At 46.8% G+C, this 26210-nt stretch overlaps 1 protein-coding gene across 1 annotated transcript in view; it reads left to right on the top strand.

The window, feature by feature from the left end:
- LOC144265517 (NACHT, LRR and PYD domains-containing protein 12-like) overlaps positions 1-26210 on the top strand; it is a 192400-nt gene that overhangs the window by 106467 nt on the left and 59723 nt on the right. Inside the window, exon 6 of the mRNA XM_077818162.1 lies at positions 2112-2279. Coding sequence (XP_077674288.1) covers positions 2112-2279 — 168 coding nt within the window. The remainder of the gene's footprint in view (positions 1-2111; positions 2280-26210) is intronic.

Raw genomic sequence — 26210 nt, forward strand, 5'->3', positions numbered from 1 at the left:
TCAGGGGCCAGCCTATTGGCATTTTAACAACAGCTTGCTGGAGGATGTGGGCTTTTTGGCGCCCTTCCGGGAGTTCTGGCTGGCCTGGCGAGGGCAGCGGCGTGCCTTTCCCTCGGCGCGGCAGTGGTGGGACCTGGGGAAGGTGCGCACTTGGCTCTTCTGCCGTGACTACACTCGGGGCGCCAGCCGTTGGAGGGATGTGGTGATAGAGCAGTTGGAATGGGAGGTCTTGGAGCTAGAGAGGTGTCTGGCCGCCAGCCCTGAGGTCCATCCCTTTGCGAAACATTCCAGGAGAAGCGGGAGGAGCTCCGGGCCCTCGACAACCATTGGGCCCGGGGTGCTTTTGTTCGATCCCGCATCCGCCTCCTTTGGGAGATTGATCGCGGCTCCCACTTCTTCTACGCCCTGGAGAAAAAGAGCGGGTCCAAGAAGCACATCACTTGCCTTCTGGCAGAGGACGGCACCCCCCTCATGGATCCGACGGAGATGTGAGAGAGGGCCAGGACCTTCTACACAAACCTTTTCTCCCTGGATCCGACCGATCCTACCGCCCGCCCGCTTCCCGGAAACCAATAGGTCCAGAGGGTGTCTGTCCTTTTTTATCCCCATTGCAGTCCTCCTTTCCCTTCATGTGTCCTCTGCCCACTTTGGGGTATCTTTCTCCTCCACTTCTCACTTGTCTTCCGTCCTTTCTTCCCTTTAAATCTTGTGGAGCTCTTCTTTGTTGCTTCATCAAGAACACCCTCTCCCCACCTCCCCTGGCTAGGGCTTATCTCAATAGTTTCCCACGTACACCCATGAGGTTTTTTTTCTTTCCCTGTTCAACATTGTGAGTGCCTCTCTTCCTCCCTCCAAAATATCTCAGGGGTTCTATGAAACCTTACTGAACCTGGGGGCCCCACAGGGAGTGGGTGCTTCTCTCGCTCATATAAATTCAGGGCTCTTTTTCTCTCCCAAACCTTTGGATTCCCCTCCCCATTCAGTGGAGTGACCATATTTTCAATACAAATGTAGTGATGAAAAAGGCCGAGGAGGTGACAGTTCCGGTGGCTGGGATGTCTCTACATGTGTGCAAGATTTGGCAGCTGTCAGGGATTCAGAGGTCTCCCTGTGAGCCCTGGAGGGAAGGAGGAGTGGCAGTATGTGACAGACATGCTGGGTGCTGGTCACTGAGATGCACATGGTCATAGCCAGGCTGCTGCCACAGTTCCACACTCTTGTGGGCTGGCAGCTCCCCCAGGAGCCCAAACTCTGCAGGGAGGAACTCGGAATCCAGTAGAAAATTTCTGTTGTAATAACCCCACTGGTTTTTGGAACAGGCCCTGCCAACAGGGTAACATGGTTGCCCTCCTCTCAGGGGCTCTTCTTCTCCAAACTTTGGGGATCCCCCTTGTTGTGGAGCTTTTCTCCTCTTTGTCTTCCATTTCCCCCAACCCCACCCTTTGGTCCCTGGTGTCAGTGGAAGGTGAATATGATGCAGTCAGTGCTGGGCCTCGCAGCTGCCTCCCCTCCCCAGGCCTGAGGGTCAGAGCTGGGGGCAGAGACAGGAGATGGCTGCTTCCTGCAGGCAAGCAGCAGAGCCAGTGCCCGGCCCAGCTGCCTGGGGAGGGGGCTGCTCCTACAGGCTCCCTGTCGCAATGGGGCTGCTCCGATTAGGTCGCACCATCCCAGGGCTGATCAGTGCCAAATCCAATCTGATTGGCTGAGAGCTGGGTAGGTGGGATTTGGCATGTCCCGGTGGCTGCCCTTTAAATTCTGGTTGGTCAGTGGAAAGGGTGGGGGCGGTGCTTAGTGAGGAAGTCTCACCCCAAACCTTATTCCTTATTGGTCAATGGCAGAGATTTAAGGATTGGGGTGTCTGGTCCATTCACAGTGCTGACTGGTAAAGAGTGAAGTACAAGGGGTGGGGCTTAGGCAGGAAGTTCCCCCCCACACTGGTTCCTCATTGGCATAGGGTGGGGTTGGGACAGGCGGTGGAGCAGGGCTTCTACTTCATTCTTCACGTGGATTGGTCAGGGAGGGGGCTGGTGGGCGGGGCCACCTGTCAGAACAGCTGTGACGAGCCCCCTTCACACTGTGATCCCCCTTCTCTGTGTTTCTCTCTCCTGCAGCTTGTGGAGTTGTCGTCTCACAGCCGCTGGCTGTGGGGATCTTGCAGATGTTCTCAGAACCAGCCAGAGCCTGACCGACCTGTACCTGTATAATTCTGTGGAAGAGGCCGGAGTGCGGCTGCTGTGTGGGGGACTGAAACACCCGAACTGCAAACTGCAGACCCTGGAGTAAGTAACATTTGGCCTCCTCTATGTATTTGTAGGTGTCCTGTGTGTAAAGTGCTTGACACAGTGAGAAATAGGTGAGGGGAGAAGATTTTTCTCTCTCTCCGTGCCACTCTGATGTTTCTCGGGGACTGAGAAGTTACCCCATTATCCCCTGCATACTACCCCCCTGTAGTAGCTGTCTGTCAGCTCCCTGGCACCACCAGCCCTTCTCTCACCCAAGCACTCTACTCTGGGCTTCTGCCAGCCCCAACTTTGCCTTGCAGGGTGACAAGAGGGGCACTGAATCCCCAAATCCTTTTCCTGTGATACCCAGCCCCTGACTCTGGCTACTCACAGAAGTATCAGTTCTTCTGCACCCAAAGATGCTGTGTACTCCAGTTTACCAGAGTTATCTTAAACCGCTGCTCTTGTAAGCCACAGAAGACTTGTGAACACTTACAATAAGACAAAAGTAGGTTTATTAAAGAAAGAAAGAATAAAGATTTATGCAGGAATGAGAGAAGGTGATGGAAACAACTGGTTGTAATGCAAAACAAAATCCTAAAGCGTGAACCTGAGTCTACACTTGTCAATAGCTACCTCTCCTATCTAATGAACTAGGTTTTCCCCACAAAGTTCAGTCAGTTGCAGAACTAGCTGGTTTCATAAGGACCAGGACCCAAATATTCAGGACAGCCCCCTGAACTTCTCAAAGGTTTTCCTCAGTGAATACAGAGTGCCTTTGCCTACACTCTGTTATCCTGAAAACTGTCATTGGCTATATTCTTAGCCAGGGTGATCCTCTGCTTGCTGTGATGTTCCTTTTCACCTCTAAGTGGTTTGGATCATTTCCCATGGTCTTTGATGCTTTTCCATTGACTGTTCTGGGATGTGGCAGGAGTAGACAACACAGCTTTCTATAGATGAATAAATATCCTATAAGATGTGTCTGGTGTGTTGGGTTTGTCAGGTATGCAGTGAGAGCTGTTTGCAAAGAACAGGGGACCCTTTGCCAAGGATGCTTGTGTCACACCAACCCCATTTTTTTTCTCTATCTTTCCTCTTATTACACCCACTCCATCTCAGGCTGACCCTGGTGGTGTTCCTGGCAAAGGCTTTAGCAAAGGGGTGATCTTCCATTTAGCTCTGAACATGGGCAAGCCAAGACTTAGTCTGATACCCTCTAAGGAGTTGTACACATAGCCACCGACTTTCCCTCTAGCCAGGGGGAGCTCGAGTCCCCCCCTCACCCACTCCATCCCTTCCCCCAAGCCCAGCCCCCACACTGCCTCTTCCCGCCCATGCTCCACCTCTGCCCCGCCCCATACCACCCCTTCCCTCAAACCTCCACCTTTTCCCCGCCTCATCCCCTGAGTGCACCATGTCCCCGCTCCTCCCCCTCCCTCCCGGAGCATCCTGAATGCCACAAAACAGCTGTTTTGTGGCAGTAGGAGGCACCGGGAGGGAGGGGGAGAAGTTGGTCAGTGGGGCCACTGTGGGGAGGAGGGTAGAGGGGGGAGCTTGGCTGTCGGTAGCTGTTGAGGCCCCAAAGAGAATTGTTTTAATTTTTCAGCAAGCTGTGCCACTCGTATCCCTGCTGCAGCCAGCTCCAGAGCAGCGGAGGGGAAACTCGTTTTCCTGTGCTTGGCCTGGCCCCAAACACCCCACTCCTCAGACTAACAAAGACACAAGCAATGAAAAATACAATGTTATAACATTAGAATCGTAGAAATATAGAATATCAGGGTTGGAAGGGATCTCAGGAGGTCATCTAGTCCAACCCCCTGTTCAAAGCAGGACCAATCCCCAACTAAATCATCCCAGCCAGGGCTTTGTCAAGCCTGACCTTAAAAACCTCTAAGGAAAGAGATTCCACCACCTCCCTAGGGAACCCATTCCAGTGCCTCACCACCCTCCTAGTGAAAAAGTTTTTCCTAATATCCAACCTAAACCTCCCCCACTGCAACTTGAGACCATTAAATCATAGACTTAAGATCAGAAGGGACCATTTTGACCGTCTAGTCTGACCTCCTGCACAACGCAGGCCACAGAATCTCACCCACCCACTCCTGTAACAAACCCCTAACCTATGTCTGAGCTACTGAAGTCCTCAAATCATGGTTTAAAGACTCCCAGGTGCAGAGAATCCTCCAGGAAGTTACCCATACCCCATGCTACAGAGGAAGGTGAAAAAACCCCAGGGCCTCTTCCAATCTGCCCTGGAGGAAAATTCCTTCCTGACTCCAAATATGGCGATCAGCTAAACCCTGAGCATGTGAGCAAGGCTCACTGGCCAGACACCCAGGAAAGAATTCTCTGTAGTAACTCAGATCCCACCCCATCTAACATTCCATCACAGGCCATTGGGCATATCAACTGCTAATATAGTCAAAGATCAATTAATTGCCAAAATTAGGCTTTCCCATCATATCATATCCCCTCCATAAACTTATCAAGCTTAATCTTGAAGCCAAATATGTCTTTTGCTCCCACTGCTTCTCTTGGAAGGCTGTTCCAGAACTTCACTCCTCTGATGGTTAAAAACCTTTGTCTAATTTCCAGTCTAAACTTCCTGATGGCCAGTTTATATCCATTTGTTCTTGTGTCCACAAAGATACTGAGCTTAAATAATTCTTCTCCCTCTGTGGTATTTATCCCTCTGATATATTTATAGAGAGCAATCATATCTCCTCTCAGCTTTCTTTTGGTTAGGCTAAACAAACCAAGCTCTTTGAGTCTCCTTTCATAAGACAGGTTTTCCATTCCTCTGATCATCCTAGTAGCCCTTCTCTGTACCTGTTCCAGTTTGAATTCATCCTTCTTAAACATGGGAGACCAGAACTGCACACACTATTCCAGATGAGGTCTCACCAGTGCCTTGTATAACGGTACTAATACCTCCTTATCTCTACTTGTAATACCTTGCCTGATGCATCCCAAGACCGCATTAGCTTTTTTCACGGCCGTATCACATTGGCGGCTCATAGTCATCCCGTGATCAACCAATACTCCAAGGTCCTCCTCCTCCTCTGTTACTTCCAAGTGATGCGTCCCCAGTTTATAGCAGAAATTCTTGTTATTAATCCCTAAATGCATGACCTTGCGCTTTTCACTATTAAATTTCATCCTGTTTGTCATAAATATAAAGGGAAGGGTAAACACCTTTAAAATCCCTCCTGGCCAGAGGAGAAAAACCCTTTCACCTGTAAAGGGTTAAGAAGCTAGGATAACCTTGCTGGCACCTGACCAAAATGACCAATGAGGAAACAAGATACTTTCAAAAGCTGGGGGGAGGGAGAAACAAATCTCTCTCTCTGTCTGTGTGATGCTTTTGCTGGGGACAAAACAGGAATGGAGTCTTAGAATTTAGGAAGTAATCCAGCTAGATATGCGTTAGATTCTGTTTTGTTTAAATGGCTGAGAAAATGAGTTGTGCTGAATAGAATGGATATTCCTGTTTTTGTGTCTTTTTATAACTTAAGGTTTTGCCTAGAGGGATTCTCTATGTTTTGAATCTAATTACCCTGTAAGGTATTTACCATCCTGATTTTACAGAGGTGATTCTTTCACTTTTTCTTCTGTTAAAATTTTTCTTTGAAGAACCTGATTGCTTTTTCGTTGTTCTTAAGATCCAAGGGTTTGGGTCTGTGTTCACCTATGCAAATTGGTGAGGATTTTTATCAAGCCTTCCCCAGGAAAGGGGGTGTAGGGTTTGGGAGGATTTTTTTGGGGGGGAAAGATGTTTCCAAGCGGGCTCTTTTCCGGTTATATATCTGTTGGTTCCTATATATACCACCGCTTGGTGGTGGCAGAAATAAAATCTAAGGGCAAAAGGAAAATAGTCTGTACCTTGGGGAAGTTTTAACCTAAGCTGGTAAAAGTAAGCTTAGAAGGTTTTCATGCAGGTCCCCACATCTGTACCCTAGAGTTCAGAGTGGAGAAGGAACCGTGACACTATTATTCCAGTTTACAAGGTCATCCAGATCTTCCTGTATGATATCCAGGTCCTTCTCTATATTGGCAATACCTCCCAGCTTCGTGTCATGTGCAAACTTTATTAGCACATTCCCGCTTTTTGTGCCAAGGTCAGTAATGAAAAGATTAAATAAGATTGGTCCCAAAACCGATCCCAGAGGAACTCCACTAGTAACCTCCTTCCAGCCTGACAGTTCACCTTTCAGTGTGACCTGTTGTAGTCTCCTCTTTAACCAGTTCCTTATCCACCTTTGCATTTTCATATTGATCCCCATCTTTTCCAATTTAGCTAATAATTCCCCATGTGGAACCGTATCAAATGCCTTTCTGAAATCGAGGTAAATTAAATCCACTGCATTTCCTTGGTCTAAAAAATCTGTTACCTTCTCAAAGAAGATCAGGTTGGTTTGGCATGATCTACCTTTTGTAAAGCCATGCTGTATTTTGTCCCAATTACCATTGACCTTAACTACTTTCTCCTTCAAATTTTTTTCCAAGACCTTGCGTACTGCAGATGTCAAACTAACAGGCCTGTAGTTACCCTGATCACTTTTTTTTCCCTTTCTTAAAAATAGGAACTATGTTAGCAATTCTCCAGTCATATGGTACAACCCCTGAGTTTACAGATTCATTAAAAATTCTTGCTAATGGGCTTGCAATTTCATGTGCCAGTTCCTTTAATATTCTTGGATGAAGATTATCCGGGCCCCCTGATTTAGTCCCATTAAGCTGTTCAAGTTTGGCTTCTACCTTGGATGTGGTAATATTTATCTCCATATCCTCATTCCCATTTGTCGTCTCACCATTATCCCTAAGATCCTCATTAGCCTCATTAAAGACAAAGGCAAAGTATTTGTTTAGATATTGGGCCATGCCTAGATTATCCTTAACCTCCACTCCATCCTCAGCGGTCCCACTTCTTCTTTCTTTGTTTTTTTTCTATTTATATGGCTATAGAACCTTTTACTGTTGGTTTTAATTCCCTTTGCAAGGTCCAACTCTACATGGCTTTTGGCCTTTCTCACTTTATCCCTACACGTTCTGACCTCGTTAAGATAGCTTTCCTTGCTAATCCTTCCCATCTTCCACCCGTTGTAGAAGCTCTGCTTTTTCTTAATCACGTCTCTGAGATGCATGCTCATCCAGCTGGGTCTATGAATTTTTTCCCCTTTGTTGGGATGCAGGCTTCCAATTGTTTCTGCAACTTTGACTTGAAGTAATTCCAGGCCTCCTCCACCTTTAGATCCACAAGTTTTTCAGTCCAATCCACTTCCTTAACTAATTTCCTTAATTTTTTAAAGTTAGCTCTTTTGAAATCAAAAACCCTAGTCACAGATCTATTTTTGTTTATCCTTCCATTCAGTTTGAACTGAATTAGTTCATGATCGCTCGACCCAAGGTTGTCCCCTACAACGATTTCTTCTATGAGGTCCTCGCCACTCACAAAACCAAATCTAAAATGGCATCCCCTCTGGTTGGTTCAGAAACTACTTGGCGAAGGATCCATCAGCTATCGCATCCAGGAAAATCTGAGCCCTATTATTATTACTAGCACTTGTCCTCCAGTCTATATCTGGGAAGTTAGTCTCCCATGATCACACAATTCCCATTAGTATTTACTCCTTTAAAATCTTTAAAGAGGTCTCTATCCATATCCAAATTAGATCCCGGCGGTCTATTGCACTACCCAAGCACTATCCCAGGGGAGGCTCTAGTAGCTTTCTTCCCCAGTATGATTTTTGCCCAGACAGACTGTCTTATCCATTCCGTCACTTCTTATTTCTTTACAGTCTACCTCATCATTGATATACAATGCTACTCCACCACCTTTGCCTTTATTTCTATCTTTTTCTAAAGAGCACATACCCTTCAATACCCATACTCCGGTCCAGTCATTACTCCTTGTTCTGTAATCTGCTACCACTGAGAACAGTCTAGCTCCATCCTCTTTTTTGGAACCCCCTTTCAGGTAGTTGAAAGCAGCTATCAAATCCCCCCTTATTCTTCTCTTCTGCAGACTAAATAATCCAGGTTCCCTCAGCCTTTCCTCATAAGCCATGTGCTCCAGTCCCCTAATCATTTTTGTTGCCCTTCAAATACATGTTAACTTAAAAAAATTGTTTGGAGCATTGGGAATCCTTGTGCAAAAACATAAAATGCTAAATCAGGGGTTAGTCAGCACTGCCATGGTGTACATGCAGGAACACAGACACCCCACAGTGCATAATGGCTGCCCCTTGACAGCATCTGCAGCAATTTCCACACTCCTGAGATGTGCTAAAGAGAACACAGAGCAGGGTAATGAGTTAACAAATTAACATCCCAACTAAATCCTCTTTTCCATGGTTCTCTATCACCCACTGAATGCTCCCATCCTTCCAGCCCCAAGGGACTCCACTATAGCAACAGGGAGAGAACTTTGGTGAGTATTCTCTGGGCTGCATGGAGGACCCCCACGGATATTCTTCCTTTGGGTCCAGAGCACTCACATCTCTAGCTCCTGTAGGAAAATACAGGATAGAGAGAAACTTTGGAGACCAGAGTGGCTGAACTGGAGGAGCCAAGGGTGACAGAGAGGTACATAGATGAGACTTTCCGGGACACAGTAGACCAGTCCCACCCCCAGTCTGACAGCCTCTGTGCTGTTGAGGAGGATGAAAGTCCCAAGGAAGGAGAACATCCAACTGCAGCAGAGGGAAACAATCCCATAGTTGGGACCCTCCTTCTAGATGATGTTGTGGTATCCTCTCGCCCTGAGGATACCTCTCTGGGGGAGGGAACTTCAGCGATTAGGTAGAGACAGGTATTAGTAATGGGCGATTTGATCATTAGAAACATAGCTGGGTTTGCGATGACTGGAGGAACCACATAGTGACTTGCCTGCCGGGTGTGAAAGTTGTGGATCTCTCGAGACATCTAGATAGACTTATGTGTAGTGCTGGGGAGGAGCCGATGGTCGTGGTACATGTAGGTACCAATGACACAGGGAAGGATGGGAGAGAGGTCCTGGAGGCCAAATTTAGGCTGCTAGGTAAGAGATTGAAGTCCAGGACCTCCATGGTAGCATTCTCTGAGATGCTCCCAGTTCCACGCTCAGGGCCAGTTAGACAGGCAGAGCTGCAGACTCTCAATGCATGGAGGAGACAATGGTGCAGGGAGGAGGGGTTTAGATTTATTAGAAACTGGGGAAACTTGGGAAAGGGGGAGCCTATACAGGAAGGATGGGCTCCACCTGAACCAAAATGGAAAGAGATTGCTGGCACTTAACATTAAAACGGTCATAGAGCAGTTTTTAAACTAAGGGTTGGGGGAAAGCTGACAGGTGCAGAGGAGCATGTGGTTCGGACATCCCTTAGGGGAGGATCTATTAATAGAGAATCTCTGTCCTAGTGAGGACGAGACGATGGAAAATGATAAAATACACACAGGGTCTGACCAGGAACAGTCAAATAAAAAAGAGTCCCATTCAATTACATTGTGTAATGGCAGACAGCTAAAAGGAGACCAGTTTTTAAAGTGATTATATACCAATGCTAGAAGTCTAAATAATAAAATGGGTGAACTAGAGTGCCTCGTATTAAATGAGGATATTGATATAATAGGCATCACAGAAACTGGGTGAAATGAGGATAATCAATGGGATACGGTAATACCAGGGTACAGAATATATTGGAAGGACAACAGGTCATGCTGCTGGGGGAGTGGCACTAAATATGAAAGAAAGTATAGAATCAAATGAAGTAAAAATCGTAAATGAATCAAACTGTACCATAGAAACTCTATGGAAAGAAATTCCGTGCTCTAATAAGAAGAATATAGCTGCAGGGATATATTACCGACCACCTGACCAGAATGGTGATAGTGACTGACTGAAATGCTCAGGGAGATTAGAGAGGCTATTAAAATAAAAAACTCCAATAATAGTAGTAATAATAATAATAATGGGCGATTTCAATTATCCCCATATTGACTGGGTACATGTCACCTCAGGAAGGGATGCAGAGACAAAGTTTCTTGACACCTTAAATGGCTGCTTCTTGGAGCAGCTGGTCCTGGAACCCACCAGAGGAGAGGCAATTCTTGATTTAGTCCTAAGTGGAGCACAGGATCTGGTCCAAGAGGTGAATATAGCTGGACCGCTTGGAAATAGTGACCAGAATATAATTAAATTTAATATCCCTGTGGCAGGAAAAACACCACAGCAGCCCAACACTGTAGCATTTAATTTCAGAAAGGGGAACTACACAAAAATGAGGAGGTAATTTAAACAGAAATTAAAGGGTACAGTGCCAAAGTGAAATCTCTGCAAGCTGCGTGGAAATCTTTTAAAGACACCGTAATAGAGGCTCAACTTAAATGTATACCCCAAATTAAAAAACATAGTAAGAGAACCAAAAAAGAGCCACCATGGCTGAACAACAAAGTAAAAGAAGCAGTGAGCGGCACAAAGGCATCCTTTAAAAAGTGGAAGTTAAATCCTAGTGAGGGAAATAGAAAGGAGCATAAACGCTGGCAAATACAACTAGGAAGGCCAAAAACGAATTTGAGGAACAGTTAGCCAAAGACTCAAAAAGTAATAGCAATTTTTTTTAAGTACATCAGAAGCAGGAAGCCTGCTAAACAACCACTGGGGCTACTGGGCGATCGAGGTGCTAAAGGAGCACTCCAGGACGATAAGGCCATTGTGGAGAAACTAAATGAATTCTTTGCATCGGTCTTCACGGCTGAGGATGTGAGGGAGATTCCCAAACCTGAGCCATTCTTTTTAGGTGACAGATCTGAGGAACTGTCCCAGATTGAGGTATCATTAGAGGAGGTTTTGGAACAAATGGACAAATTAAACAGCAATAAGTCACCAAGACCAGATGGCATTCACCCAAGAGTTCTGAAGGAACTCAAATGTGAAATTGCAGAGCTACTAACTGTAGTCTGTAACCTGTTATTTTAAATCCGTTTCTGTACGGATGACTGGAGGATAGCTAATGTGACGCCAATTTTTAAAAAGGGCTCCAGAGGTGATCCCAGCAATTACAGGCCTGTAAGCCTGACTTCTGTACTGGGCAAACTGATTGAAACTGTAATAAAGAACAATTATTGTCAGACATATAGATGAATGTAATTTGTTGAGGGAGAGTCAACATGGTTTTTGTAAAGGGAAATCATGCCTCACCAATCTATTAGAATGCTTTGGGGGGTTCAACAAGCATGTGGACCAAGGGGATCCAGTGGATATAGTGTACTTAGATTTTCAAAAGCCTTTGACAAGGTCCCTCACCAAAGGCTCTTACGCAGAGTAGGCTGTCATGGGATAAAAGGGAAGGTGCTCTCATGGACTGGTATCTGGCTAAAAGATAGGAAACAAAGGATAAAAATAAATGGTCAGTTTTCAGACTGGTAAATTGTGATGTCCCCCAGGGGTCTGTTCTGGGACCAGTCCTATTCAACAGATTCATAAATGATCTGGAAAAAGGGGTAAACAGTGAGGTGACAAAATTTGCAGATGATACAAAACTACTCAAGATAGTTAAGACCCAGGCAGACTGTGAAGAGCTACAAAAAGATCTCTCAAAACTGGGTGACTGGGCAACAAAATGGCAGATGAAATTTAATGTTGATAAATGCAAGGTAATGCACATGTGAAAGCATAATCCCAACTATACATATAAAATGACGGGGTCTAAATTAGTTGTTACCACTCAAGAAAAAGATCTTGGAGTCATTGTGGATAGTTCTCTGAAAATCATCCACTCGATGTGCAGCGGCAGTCAAGAAAGCAAACCGAATGCTGGGAATAATTAAGAAAGGGATAGATAATAAAACAGAAAATATCATGTTGCTTCTATATAAATCCATGGTATGCCTCCATATTGAATACTGTGTGCAGATGTGGTCCCCCATCTCAAAAAAAGATATATTGGAAAAGCTTCAGAAAAGGGCAACAAAAATGATCAGGGGTATGGAACAGCTTTGTTATGAGGAGAGATTAATTAGACAGGGACTTTTCAGCTTGGAAAAGAGACAGCTAAGGGGAGATATGATTGAGGTCTATAAAATCATGACTGGTGTAGAGAAAGTAGATAAGGAAGTGTTTACTACTTTTCATAACACAAGAACTAGGGGTCACCAAATGAAATTAATAGGCAGCAGGTTTAAAACAAATAAAAGGAAGTATTTCTTCACACAATGCATAGTCAACCTGTGGAACTCCTTGTCAGAGGATTGTGGGAAGGCCAAGACTATAGGAGGGTTCATAAAAGAACTAGATAGGTCCATCAATGGCTATCCTCCATTAATCTATGAGCCAGGATGGGCAGGGATGATGTCCCTAGCCTCTGTTTATCAGAAGCTGGGAATGAGCAACAGGGGATGGATCATTTGATGATTACCTGTTCTGTTCATTCCCTCTGGGGCACCTGGCATTGGCCACTTTCGGAAGACAAGATACTGAGCTAGATGGACCCTTATTCTGACCCAGTAGGGCCATTCTTATGTTCTAAACCGAGTTTAGCTACTAAACAAAACAACTGAAAAAATAACAAAATTTAAACAAGCAAGCGCAAACTGTCTAAAAAACTAACAAACATGACTGAAGAAATGAATTAAAAGAAAAAATCCAGCTCCTCACCGCCGTGAGTACCGACACCCAAAGCTGCTGGTGCTCTTTATGATCCACTCTGGGCCTTCAAGCCCAGAAACTGTTTGGGGGTGGAGGGAGTGGCAGTCGGAGCTGCTGACCCTCAGTCATGGCATCTACAAGTGTGAGGGTGTCGCTGCTCACAATGCATGTGCAGGTCCTTGTGCAAGACACAACCATTTAAAGCAGGCAATGCAGTAAAGCAAAAATAGTGACTGAATAAGCTGTAGACATTATGCACCTGCTCCAGGAAGCAGCGCTAGGAAATGTAGGGTAGGTACAACAACCCACAGGCCCTGCACCATTTGCAGAGTGCACTCTTTTTGAGGATGTAGTGCATCGTGTGCACCCGAGAGGGAACGGCTGGTGTGGCTGCACGGCGTCATGGCAGCTTCCAGTTCAGTCACACTGATGCAAGTTGCAATGTGGACTTCTCTAGTGCACATATTAGATCATAACCTATTTAGGGCCTTGCCAGTTAGTACGAGGACTTTGAATTTAGTCTGGAAGGGAATGGGGAAACTAATTGAGCTTGTGGAGCATCAGAGAGAGAGGGGATCACATCAGCCATTGTTGCTTAAATAAAGGAGCTGCTTCCATCTGAATGTGGTACTTATCTCCCCACCAGGGAGACTGACTTGTGTCAGTCTAACACTATTCACTGAGGGACAGGTACAGTGGCAACACTTGTGGTTAAATACTTTTAAAATTGAAGAGACCAAATAACCAAGTTTGGCTTAGTTTATTGATAAGGGACAAGGCAGTACAATATGAAAAGGAGGCATACATACACTCCTTCTGGGAAACAATTAATGTCGCAACATCTTTACCTTACAGAGAAGTTGTGTTTAAAAAGTATGCACCTGTCATAAATATAAAGGGAAGGGTAACCACCTTTCTGTATACAGCGCTATAAAATCCCTCCTGGCCAGAGGCAAAACCCTTTCACCTGTAAAGGGTTAAGAAGCTAAGGTAACCTAGCTGGCACCTGACCCAAAATGACCAATGAGGAGACAAGATACTTTCAAATCAGGATGGGGGGGAAACAAAGGGTTTCTCTGTCTTTTGCCGGGAACAGGTCAGGAACGTAGCCTCACAACTCCTGTTTTTAGCTAGATTACTTACTAACTTGAAATGCGTTAGATTTCCTTTTGTTTGTTGGCTGGTAAAATAAGCTGTGCTGGAGGAATGTATATTCCTGTTTTTGTGTCTTTTTCTAACTTAAGGTTTTGCCTAGAGGGATTCTCTATGTTTTGAATCTGATTACCCTGTAAGGTATTTACCATTCTGATTTTACAGAGGTGATTCTTTTACCTTTTCTTTAATTAAAATTCTTCTTTTAAGAACCTGATTGATTTTTCATTTTTCTTAAGACCCAAAGGTTTGGGTCTGTGTTCACCTGTTCAAATTGGTGAGGATTCTTATCAAGCCTTCCCCAGGAAAGGGGGTGTAGGGCTTGGGGGGGGGATATTTTGGGGGAAGACTTCTCCAAGTGGGCTCTTTTCCTGTTCTTTGTTTAAACACTTGCTGGTGGCACCATATGGTTCAAGGACAAGGCAAAGTTTGTACCTTGGGGAAGTTTTTAATCTAAGCTGGTAAGAATAAGCTTAGGGGGTCTTTTATGCAGGTCCCCACATGTGTACCCTAGAGTTCAGAGTGGGGAAGGAACCTTGATAGCACAGCATGGTTATTGAGAAGTTAGAAAGCACTGAATATGTCATTCAGGGCTAGAATTCATCGGTCAGCTTTTTACCTTTTCATCTTGTATCATGGGGTATCTTTCTCTTTCTTCTGAATACTACTTTACAAGAGCTACGAAGGCACTACCCAGCCTGTACTAGGATGTACAATGGATGTATCGTGCCTTTGAAGGGTTTTATATTTGCTAGTGTCAAAAGCTGTGTTTTTGCTTTGTACGGTACATATATTTTAAGTGAAGCTGCTGGAGGTGCTACCTGCTGTTATGATAGCCTGACACATCTGTCAGTAGACCCTGTTTTCTGTTGCTTATAAGTTTGCTGCCCTTAACCATTTTGACTTAAATTTTCCATGCTGGGCGTCTGCTTCAAGCTGGATATTTTTGTGAAATTTCAGCCTAAATGGTTCCTCCATTTTCATCCATAGGCAAAGAAAACACAATGTTCCCCCATGTAATTCCAATTAATTTCTCTGAGAAGCTCTATCACCCCCATGCTTTGGAGCCAAAACTTTGGAAGTGGGGAGCCTGTGTGCCAGGGATGTGCCTATTTCTGTTCCTATGAAAATATGCCCCAGTTTTCCTAGTTCATAAGCCTTTGAAAAAAATCACAGTGCTGATGTTCAGTAGAGACTTTTTCAGCTTTGCAGCTACTATCTCCAAAATTCTCTTCTTCATTGAGTATGTTCCACCCTGGGGCTTCAGAGGGCTGAGCCAGCCCTGGCTCAGACTGTTGGGTATCAGGATTGGATCGGGGGATGCTGATTTCTGTCTTGAGGGGTGGGGTATAGGGTGTGACAGGATTCCAACCTGGCATACTGTGAGGCCTATTGCACATGATGAGGGCTGGCTCCTTAAAAGAGAGGATCCAAGCCCAGTGCAGGTTGGCATTCAGACGGAAGAAGAACTAGTGCTCCCCTGCCCCACAGAGCAGGGGCTGCTCACCAGGGAAGTTGCAGAAAAGATTTTGCTGCTTGAACCCTCTGGAGAGGCAGAGGAACCATCTTTACTCTGCTTTGCTTTTCATTGCAGCCCAGGCACTCAGCCTGGGCCTCGGACACTCAGGGCTGGTCTACACTAGGAGCTTAGGTTTCAGAGTAACAGCCGTGTTAGTCTGTATTCGCAAAAAGAAAAGGAGTACTTGTGGCACCTTAGAGACTAACCAATTTATTTGAGCATAAGCTTTCGTGAGCTACAGCTCACTTCATCGGATGAAGTGAACTGTAGCTCACAAAAGCTAATGCTTATGTCACCAAGTGAACTGTCGCCAATTTATTCTTTCCTGTGCCAACACTGGACCTCAGGTGCTAGCCGAATAAATTCCACATTTTGTTTAGGGCAGTTGTATTTTATATTACAATAAAGCGACAGCTTTGCTATAGTTAAGGTTCAGACCAGCTTCCTGTTTAAAGCTATTAGCCAGGATGGGCAGGGATAATGGCCCTAGGCTCTGTTTGCCAGAAGCTGGGAATGAGTGACAGGGGATGGATCACTTGATGATTACCTGTTCTGTTCATTCCCTCTGGGGCACCTGGCACTGGCCACTGTCGGAAGACAGGATACTGGGCTAGATGGACTTTTGTTCTGACCCAGTATGGCCGTTCTTATGTAGATTCCTGAGAGGTCTAATAGCTACACAATTAGTCAGAGTGCTTTGAATTTGGCATGCCTCATGGGTGCAAGGGGTTCTGTTAGTGATCCCAACATTGGGGTCATTTGACCAAGGGGTTCCTGTGATACAGCCCCTCCCTCCATCCAAAAACCCAGGTTTTCTTAAAGTTGGCAGATTCTGGCAACCTATTTATGCTCAAAGACAAAGATCAATCCAGGGCTTAGCTCATCACAACAGGGTCTCAAATGCTCGAGGGTTCCCCAGCACAGGGCTTGGCACCCACAAGCCGTTTGGGGGAAATCAAATTCAAACATTATTTCAGAAAGCGTTTGCATCTCCAGTTAGGCACTTCAGAAGGCTTGTGCACCTATTCATGTGCCTAATGAATTAAACTGAGCATGAACAGAGGGAGAGGCTACTATCGGTAAAACCACCTGTCACAGGATGGTGACTCTGTGGATGTGTTAGGATAATTGCATTTGAGTACCCCCCCCAGGGAACTGTGAGTCCAAATGCAACCCCGGGGCAGAAATGTGAAGTAAAAGAAACAGGCACATTGTTCCAACTACATCTATTACAGGGGGATTTTAATTAGGGGGAAAGCGAATCTGAGTATGGCAGAATATGCAGGAAGGTGCTGAAACTATTTTTTTGGGGAAAAAAAAACCCACACAAGCTCATGCTTGCTGGGAGGGGAGAGTGATTGGGGTGAAAGAGTCGGTGGGAAGAGGGGTTGAGGCTCAGGTAATGGGGATCTAGGGGCACAGGGGGGAAATGATTTGTGTGTGCTACAGTCTGGCTTTCCCCGCAGTCCATCTCCAGGGGCGTGACCTCCCACTTCCCTTCTCCCCTCATCTGATCCAGGTTCTGGGGGCCTTGTTTTTTAAGAGGGGTCAGAGCCCCACTCCCTATTCCTTATGTTATGGGGATTTGAGGATCCCTTGTCCCCTAGTGGTGTCTGAACTCTTCTCCATACTCCTGTGTGAGTGCAAGGCTCTGGGGATACCCTAATCATCTATGGGGGTGTGACCCCCATCACTGCCCCCTCATGTGATCCAGGTTCTGGAGAGGGCTTGCCTTTCTGGGGTGTCTCAGCCCTTCTCCCTAACCCCTCCATGTAATCTGGAAGTCACTGCCCCTTTGCTGGTGTCTGAGCCCCACTCCCTGTCTCCTGCCATCCCATGTGTGCTTGGCTGTGGGAACAGCTGCCCATCTATGGGAGTCTGACCCTCATCCCTTCCCCGCCCCCCAAATGAGGCAGGTGCCAGGGGGCTTGTCTCTTGGGGGTGTCTGAGCCCGTTTCCCTACCCCGCATGTGAGCCAGGATCCAGGAAGCCTTGCCCTCTAGCTTAGAACAGGCATGCTCAGAGCATGCACCAAGAACACACTCCTGAGGCAGGTGTGCTTGACACACATCAGAAACTCTCCAGGAGTGAGGGGGAAAGGGAACACCCACAGAAATGAATGGAGCAGTTCACATGTCTCAGAGTTATTTTTTCAAGCTGCATTAATCTCCATGGGGTATTCTCATTCAGCTGAGAACATCTCATTGAGATGAATGGGCCCCTTACTACCTCTCTGAGCCTTCAACTTTGAGGTGGGAAACCTGCCTTGGGTAGAAATCTGAGAATGAACTGTAAATGTCTGGGAAAAAATGAAGTTAAGGTAAACGCCCACACAACCTTAACTGTGCCCTCTCTGAGGGATGTCTCAGAATACCCATAAGATACACACTTGAACTCTGCCTTTGCATTATGGTGAACAGGTGCTGCCTGTACTTGCCCTCCACTCAAACACTGAGCCTACTCCCCTGAGAGAATACCACATCGGTAAAATGTAACAGTCACTTCATACCCTTTTAGAGTCCCTTCAGATTTACACACAGGTTACCGCCTCAACCTATACCTTCCCCTACCCATCATTAAATCCACAGACTGCTCTACTGACGCTAGCCATAGCACCCCCGTGCCCTGCTCCTGACACAACCTCCACAATTCTATACGGAAGTGATGCAGACAGGAACCTCATGGTTCACATGCTCCTCTTTCTTTTGAGAATACACACAGAGGAGACTCAGACCCAGATCCCCTCATAACGCAGTCACCGCTCTATGATGACGCTCCTCAAGCCAATCCCTAGATCTCCTTATATCACAATCAGAGTTCTTCCAAGATGCTACAATGTATTCCTCCACCATTCAGTACAGTTACACCTAACATGGTGAATGCATCTGGAGGGCATGCACTTAATTCCCAGGGACTATTGCCAGCTCCAGGAGCAGAGTTAAGATTATGTGGGTGTTTACCTTCACTCTGTGTTTCCTGGTTTTCTGAAGTGTGAGATGGGCATGAGCGATCACCCGGCAACCTTAACTCAGAATTAAACAAGATTTTTGTCATTTAAGTATTACTGTATTATGGTAATTCCTAAGTGCCCTAGCCGCAATCAGGGCCTCAGTGTGTTAGGCACTGGACATGATGTAATGGCAGGTGTCAACAGGCGGTTCTGTTATCGTCTTCCGAGTTCTTTTTTTTAGCACGTAAGCAAGGTTTTAGTCTTGGGGCAATGTGTGTTGTGTTAGTTTCATTGGGTTTTGCAAGATTTGGTGGAGATGCGGTTTTGGGGAGGCGGGAGCTGTGCAAGCAGCCAGAGAGTTTGCTGTCTGCCTTGCGCTATGACTACAGTCTATTCTGGAGACAGATTTCTCCTTGGGAGTTTGGTGTTGGGCTGAGATCCTTGAAAGAGGAGACAGCCCTTTATGCTGTGTGACCATCTCATTCCAGGACAGACAAAGGGAAGGGGAAGTCAATATTATAATTCCCATTTTTCAGATGAAAAATTGAGACCCAGAAAGATGGAATGACTTGCTTGAGGTCACACAGATAGTGTATGGTAGAGCCAGGAACTGAACACAGACCTCCCAAGTTCTGATCCAGGGCTTTAACTACACAACTTGGCTGTCTCGTGCAGAGAGCTGTGCTCATTCTTGTGTTTCTCAGTTTCAGAATTGTGCTTTTTAAAAATGGATATAGTCTCTCTTTTTATATGGTTACAGTTATTAAGGCAGAGCTACTTAGTAATCAGAGTGCCTCTTGGGCTTTGCTTTGGACTGCAGCCGCCAGAAGTCCTCATTCAGGGTAGAAAGCAAGACCACAGAGCTGGACCTGCGACACAGGGCATTGGTACTGAAGTGCTTTGAGATTAACAAACAGCGTAAAATTGCACTTGCTTGGTTATGCATGGGGGTTCTCCACATGGACATTTGCTTCAAAAGGAAAATACGACACAACTCTGCCCATTGAGAGACAAATGCTGGCTGTTGTGTCTGGTGGTGTATCCTAGCTCTACCGATGTCAGACCATAACATGTTCATGAAATTTAAGAGCTGTAAGCCATATTACAGAATCCACTGTGCAAAGAACCACCTAGTGTTGCTAGTTCTTGCCGTTTTATTGCGAGGTTTACAATACTTGATGGGGTTTTTATTCAGCCTCAGCTCTTGGAGGCATGTGAATATTTGAGAATTTCAGCTTAATTTTTTATTTATAATTAAGTTCCTAGGTCCTCGTGATTGTGGAGAAAAGATTAAATATGTGACCCAAGTGTAACCTATACAGTCAGGAACTAGAAGGCTAAGAAAAAGAAACACAAAAGCATTACTTTTCTTCATGATTTTGGGGGTCTCACTTATGACTTTTGAACATCTGGAATTGCCAATACTGCCTATATGTCAGAAACTAATTATGACTTTCTTTCACATTAATAAGTACTTTTGCAAAGGCCCCTAATGGACCTTCTTAAAGCAGCTGTGCTTTCAAGGGCATCTATAAATAGTTAAATCGGAACTGCAAGAGGAGGAGTTTGGCTCCAATACTACGCATTTCCAAAACAAACTTTGATAAAGTCAGACAAGAAATAAAAAATGACCAACTCTACGGCAGCATGACAAAGTAATTGTAGATGGCCGGACAGAGGAAAAATCCATGGTGCCCCCCCATAGCAGTTGGGTGCAGGAGTCTGGTAGAAGGCTAATATACTGGTCCCTGGATGAATAGTTTTCTGTTCCGTGAGTGACCAGAGCAGGGACTGCCCTAGAGCAATCAGGAAACTGCTAGAACCAGTGAAGGCAGGCAGGCTAATTAAGACACCTGGAGTCAATTAAGGATGTACTAGAATCAATTAAGGCTGGCAGGCTAATCAGAACACCTGGTTTAAAAAGGAGCTCCCTTCAGTTAGTGAGGGGTGCGTAAGACGCTGGGAGTGAGAGGGTGCTGCTGGAGGACTGAGGAGTATGAACACCATCAGGCAACAGGAAGAAGGTCCTGCGGTGAGGATAAAGAAGGTGCTGGGGGAGGCTATGGGGAAGTAGCCCAGGGAGTTGTAGCCGTCACGCAGCTGGTACCGGAGATGTTGTAGACAGCTGCTATCCACAGGACCCTGGGCTGGAACCTGGAGTAGAGGGTGGGCGCAGGTTCCCTCCATCACCCCCAAACTCCCTATTTGACACAGGAGGAGTTGACCTGGTCTGTGAGTCACAGCAGAAGGGAAGGTCTAATTTGGGAAGGTCTCTGGCCTGTCCCCGACCCACTAGGTGGGACAACAGAGGCTGCGGAGATTGTTCTCCTCCTTTTCCCCATGCTGGCCAGTGATGAGGTTAGCTGAGTGAATGGCAGGTTTGAGCCTCTAGCAAAAGCGGCCAAACTGAGGACTTCCGTGGACCTCTGAGGCGAGCAAATCCACCAGAAAGCACAGGACCCACCAAGGCAGAGGAGGAACTTTGTCACAATTGGTGTCAGGGGTGGGATTTGGTGCACAGTGTGGTGGAAGAAGGAGGTTTTAAAAAAAAAAAGAGGGAAAGGGTTGTTTTTTTTTCTCCACCACAATGGCTGATGTACTGTGGGCACTGATACAAGCCACGGCTGCCCAGCAGGAGGCTACCCGTGTCCAGACAGCCGCCCAACAGGAGGCAGTGCGGCTGCAGCAGGAAACCAATCACCTGTTGATGGACCAGGCCCCTCAAGACAGTGCTATGTTGCAGGACTGGTAAGCCAGGTGAAGGCCCTTACGGTGCTGAACCTCAGCCATGATGGGACGCGGGTCATATGGGCCAGCAATTGCCTGCAGAAAATGACATGGGAGGATGACGTAGAGGCATACCTACTGGCATTTGAGAGGACAGCCCTGTCGGAGGCTGGCCCCGAGAACAGTGGTCTGGCATTCTCTCCCCATTCCTATCTGGGGACGCCTAGAAGGCCTACTATGATATGACTGAAGAGGCTGCGGCAGACTACCCCCAGCTGAAAGCAGAGATCGTGGACAGATCTGGGGTAACGACCACAACGCGGGCCCAGCGGTATCATGAGTGGAGGTACCAGGAAAACAAACCCCCATGGTCCCAACTATATGACCTCCTCCATCTCACACAAAAGTGGTTACAAACCGAGTCCCAGAGCCCAGAAGAGATACTTGAGGTTTTGGTCATCGACTGATACATGAGGGTACTACCGCCTGATCTTAGTACCTGGGTAAGCCAGAACGACCCCTCCACCTAGGACAAGGTTGTCGCACTGGTAGAGAGGTGAAGGATGGTGAGGGAACTGACCCGACCAGCTAAGGAAGAGGCACCTCGAGTTAAACTAGCGGCACCAACCCCCAGAGCTCAGGTGACTGGGCCCCCAGGAAGGCCCAGGTGGAAAAGAGAGGGGCTGAAGGTCTACTGGAGGCAAGAAAAAGTCGGAGCACTGAGGGTGAAGAGGATTGTGGTGTTAGACTGCCCAAACTGAGAGACCGGGGAATGCCTAGGGCCCCATACAGATGTTATGCCTGCAGGAAGTGGGGACACATAGCTGCACAGTGCCCCGATGCCAAGAAGCCTATGCAGTGTAACCTGGGGAACTGGGCAGATCCATGCTCCCTAATCCACCTTGTGGGGGTCGAACTAACCCCACATATGTATACCAGACCAGTGAAACTAAATGGGGTAGAGACTACGGCACCAGTTGATTCAGGGAGTGCTATCAAACGCATCTCAGGGAAGCTCGTGAAGTGTAGTGAGCTGTTGCAGGCCAAATGTATGGGGATAATGTGCATCCATGGGACGGTTGATTATTACCCCACCATCCCAGTAAAAATTGAGATCCAAGGGAACATTACAGAGATGATAGTGGGTGTAGCCCCTAAACTCCCATACCCTGTATAATAGGGAGGGACTTCCCGGAATTTTGTGACTTCCTCCAACATCCTCTCTGGGAGTAAGGGAGGGACCCTGAAGCTTGTGAGGCATCCACAGTGGACTGTCAACCCCCAATCTTCTCCAAAATATCCCCAGATTTGTTCTCCACCCCCAGGTGGGGCAGAAAGACAAAAAGGGAAAGAAGGGCAGCTGAGGCCTTGGGAGCCCGAGTACTGACCCAAAGCCAGAGGGTCGCTCTCGTAGGTAGGCGGACCCAGACAGCTGGAAAGGAGGCCTCCCAGGAGGAAGAAGCACCTGAGCTAGACCCCAACCCTAATGCCTATGAACCGGCAGAAGCAACAGAAACCAGCCCCCTAGAACTAGGGCAGACTAGCCCCAGGAGGGAAAATTTTGGATGGGACCAAGCCGAAGATCCAAGGTATGACAACATTAGGAATGAGGTAACAGAAATAGATGGGGTCCCCGTGGAAGGGAAAACCCAGGGACCCGGCCCCTACTTCATCATAAAGAAGGATCTCCTGTACTGGGTTGCACCAGTACAGGGTCAGAAGGTAGAGCAGCTCCTAGTACCTGGCAAACACCAGAAGGCTGTATTAAAATTCTCCCATAGTCATCTTTTTGGGGGGCATTTAGGGGTAGAGAAGACCCTGGCATGGGTCCTTCGAAGGTTCTTCTGGCCCAGGGTGCACGAAGAAGTGCGGAGATACTGCACTTCCTGCCCAGAGTGTCAGCTGCACAGTCCCCGTCCCCACTCGAGGGCACCTTTGGTACCCCTTCCCATCATAGAGGTCCCATTTGAGTGAATAGCCATGGATCTAGTGGGACCCCTAGAGAAGACTACTTGCGGCCACCCATATATACTTGTTGTTCTGGACTATTCTACATGGTATCCAGAAGCCGTCCCCTGCCCTCTAAAACAATAGCCAAAGAGCTAGTGGGGATTTTGCCCGAGTGGGCCTACTGAAAGGGATACTGACGGACCAAGGAACCCCATTTATGTCAAAACTAATGAAGGATCATAGAATCATAGAATATCAGGGTTGGAGGGGACCTCAGGAGGTCATCTAGTCCAACCCCCTGCTCAAAGCAGGACCAATCCCCAATTAAATCATCCCAGCAAGGGTTTTGTCAAGCCTGACCTTAAAAACTTCTAAGGAAGGAGATTCCACCACCTCCCTAGGTAACGCATTCCAGTCTTTCACCACCCTCCTAGTGAAAAAGTTTTTCCTAATATCCAACCGAAACCTCCCCCACTGCAACTTGAGACCATTACTCCTTGTCCTGTCATCCACTACCACTGAGAATAGTTTAGATCCATCCTCTTTGGAACCACCTTTCAGGTAGTTGAAAGCAGCTATCAAATCTCCCCTCATTCTTCTGTAGACTAAACAATCCCAGTTCCCTCAGCCTCGCCTCGTAAGTCATGTGTTCCAGTCCCCTAATCATTTTTGTTGCCCTCCGCTGGACTCTCTCCAATTTTTCCACATCCTTCTTGTAGTGTGGGGCCCACAACTGGACACAGTACTCCAGATGAGGCCTCACCAATGTCAAATAGAGGGGAATGATCACGTCCCTCGATCTGCTGGCAATGCCCCTACTTATACACCCCAAAATGCCATTGGCCTTCTTGGCAACAAGGACACACCGTGGACTCATATCCATCTTCTCGTCCACTGTAACCCCTAGGTCCTTTTCTGCAGAACTCCTGCCGAGCCATTCGGTCACTAGTTTGTAGCGGTGCATTGAATTCTTCCATCCTAAGTGCAGGACTCTGCACTTGTCCTTGTTGAACCTCATCAGATTTCTTTTGGCCCAATCCTCCAATTTGTCTAGGTCCCTCTGTATCCTATCCCTACCCTCCAGTGTATCTACCTCTCCTCCCAGTGTAGTGTCATCTGCAAACTTGCTGAGGGTGCAATCCACACCATCCTCCAGATCATTTATGAAGATATTGAACAAAACCGGCCCCAGGACCGACCCTTGGGGCACTCTGCTTGATACTGGCTGCCAACTAGACATGGTGCTATTGATCACTACCCATTGAGCCTGACAATCTAGCCAATTTTCTACCCACCTTATAGTGCATTCATCCAGCCCATACTTCTTTAACTTGCTGACAAGAATACTGTGGGAGACAGTGTCAAAAGCTTTGCTAAAGTCAAGGAACACCAGGTCTACTGCTTTCCCTTCATCCACAGAACCAGTTATCTCATCATAGAAGGCAATTAGATTAGTCAGGCATGACTTGCCCTTGGTGAATCTATGCTGACTGTTCCTGATCACTTTCCTCTCATCTAAGTGCTTCAGAATTGATTCCTTAAGGACCTGCTCCATGATTTTTCTGGGGACTGAGGTGAGGCTGACTGGCCTGTAGTTCCCAGGATCCTCCTCCTTCCCTTTTTTAAAGATGGGCACTACATTAGCCTTTTTCCAGTCATCCGGGACTTCCGCGGATTGCCATGAGTTTTCAAAGATAATGGACCAATGGCTCTGCAATCACATCCGCCAACTCCTTTAGCACTCTCGGATGCAACTCATCCGGTCCCATGGACTTGTGCACATCCAGCTTTTCTAAATAGTCCCGAACCACTTCTTTCTCCACAGAGGGCTGGTCACCTCCTCCCCTACTCCATATACATACCCTGAGGACTTTGGTCTATCATCCACAGACCAATGGGCTGGTAGAAAGGTTCAACTGAACCCCCAAGCCTACTATAAGGAAGGTGGTAAGTCGAGACGGGAAGGACTGGGACACCCTACTACCATACCTTATATTTGCCATCCAGGAGGTACCTCAGGCCTCAACTGGGTTTTCTCCCTCAGAGCTATAAAAATGGGCACCAGCACCGGGGCATCTTGGACATAGCCAAGGAAATTTTGGAGCACCGGGGCATCTTGGACATAGCCAAGGAAATTTTGGAGGAGCACAATGAGGGGAAGAATGTAATCGAGCATGTGTTACAAATGAGGCACCGGATAGCGTGGGTCACTCCCATTGTGCGGGAGCACCTAGAGAAGGCCCAAGAGGCCCAACGAGCTCATTAGAACCGCTAAGCCAAAGTTTGGCAATTCCAACCTGGAGACCGAGTAATCGCATTGGTGCCCACGACACAGAGTAAACTTTTGGACCAGTGGCAAGGACCCTATGAAATAGTTGAATCCATAGGGGAGGTAAATTACAAGGTGTGACAACTGGATGTCGGAAACAAGAGCAAATATATCATGTCAACCTTCTGAAATCCTGGCATGCACAAGAGGCATGTGCAGCTGTCCGAAAAGACCTACCCCAGGAGAACAAACCCTCCGAACAGGTGAAGGTGTCTCCCGATTTAACACCAGACTAGAAGAATGAGGTGTCTGAACTGATCTTCTGGAACCAAGATGTGTTCTCGACAAAACCAGGTTGAATAACCAAGACATATCACCACATCATCATGAACCCCTGAGCCAGAGTAACAATGAGGCTCTACTGGGTACCAGCAGCCAAAAGTGAGGAAATGAAAGCGGAAGTAAAAAAAAAAATGTTGTGGTGGGCGTCTGTTATAGACAAGAGGATGAGGTAGATGAGGCTTTCTTCGGACAAATAACTGAAGTTTCCAGATCACAGGCCCTCATTCTAAAGAGGAGCTTCAATAACAATGACATCTGCTGGGAGAGCAATACAGCAGTGGACAGACAATCCAGGAAGTTTTTGGAGAATGTTGGGGACAACTTCCTGGTGCAAGTGCTGGAGGAACCAACTAGGGGCTGTGCTCCTCTTGACCTGCTGCTTTGGACAGCAGTGACCATGAATTCAGGATTCTGACAAAAGGAAGAAAGGAGAGTAGCAAAATATGGACCCT

This window comes from Eretmochelys imbricata, chromosome 6 (genome assembly GCF_965152235.1).
Source record: "Eretmochelys imbricata isolate rEreImb1 chromosome 6, rEreImb1.hap1, whole genome shotgun sequence".
NCBI classification, from domain to species: domain Eukaryota; kingdom Metazoa; phylum Chordata; order Testudines; family Cheloniidae; genus Eretmochelys; species Eretmochelys imbricata.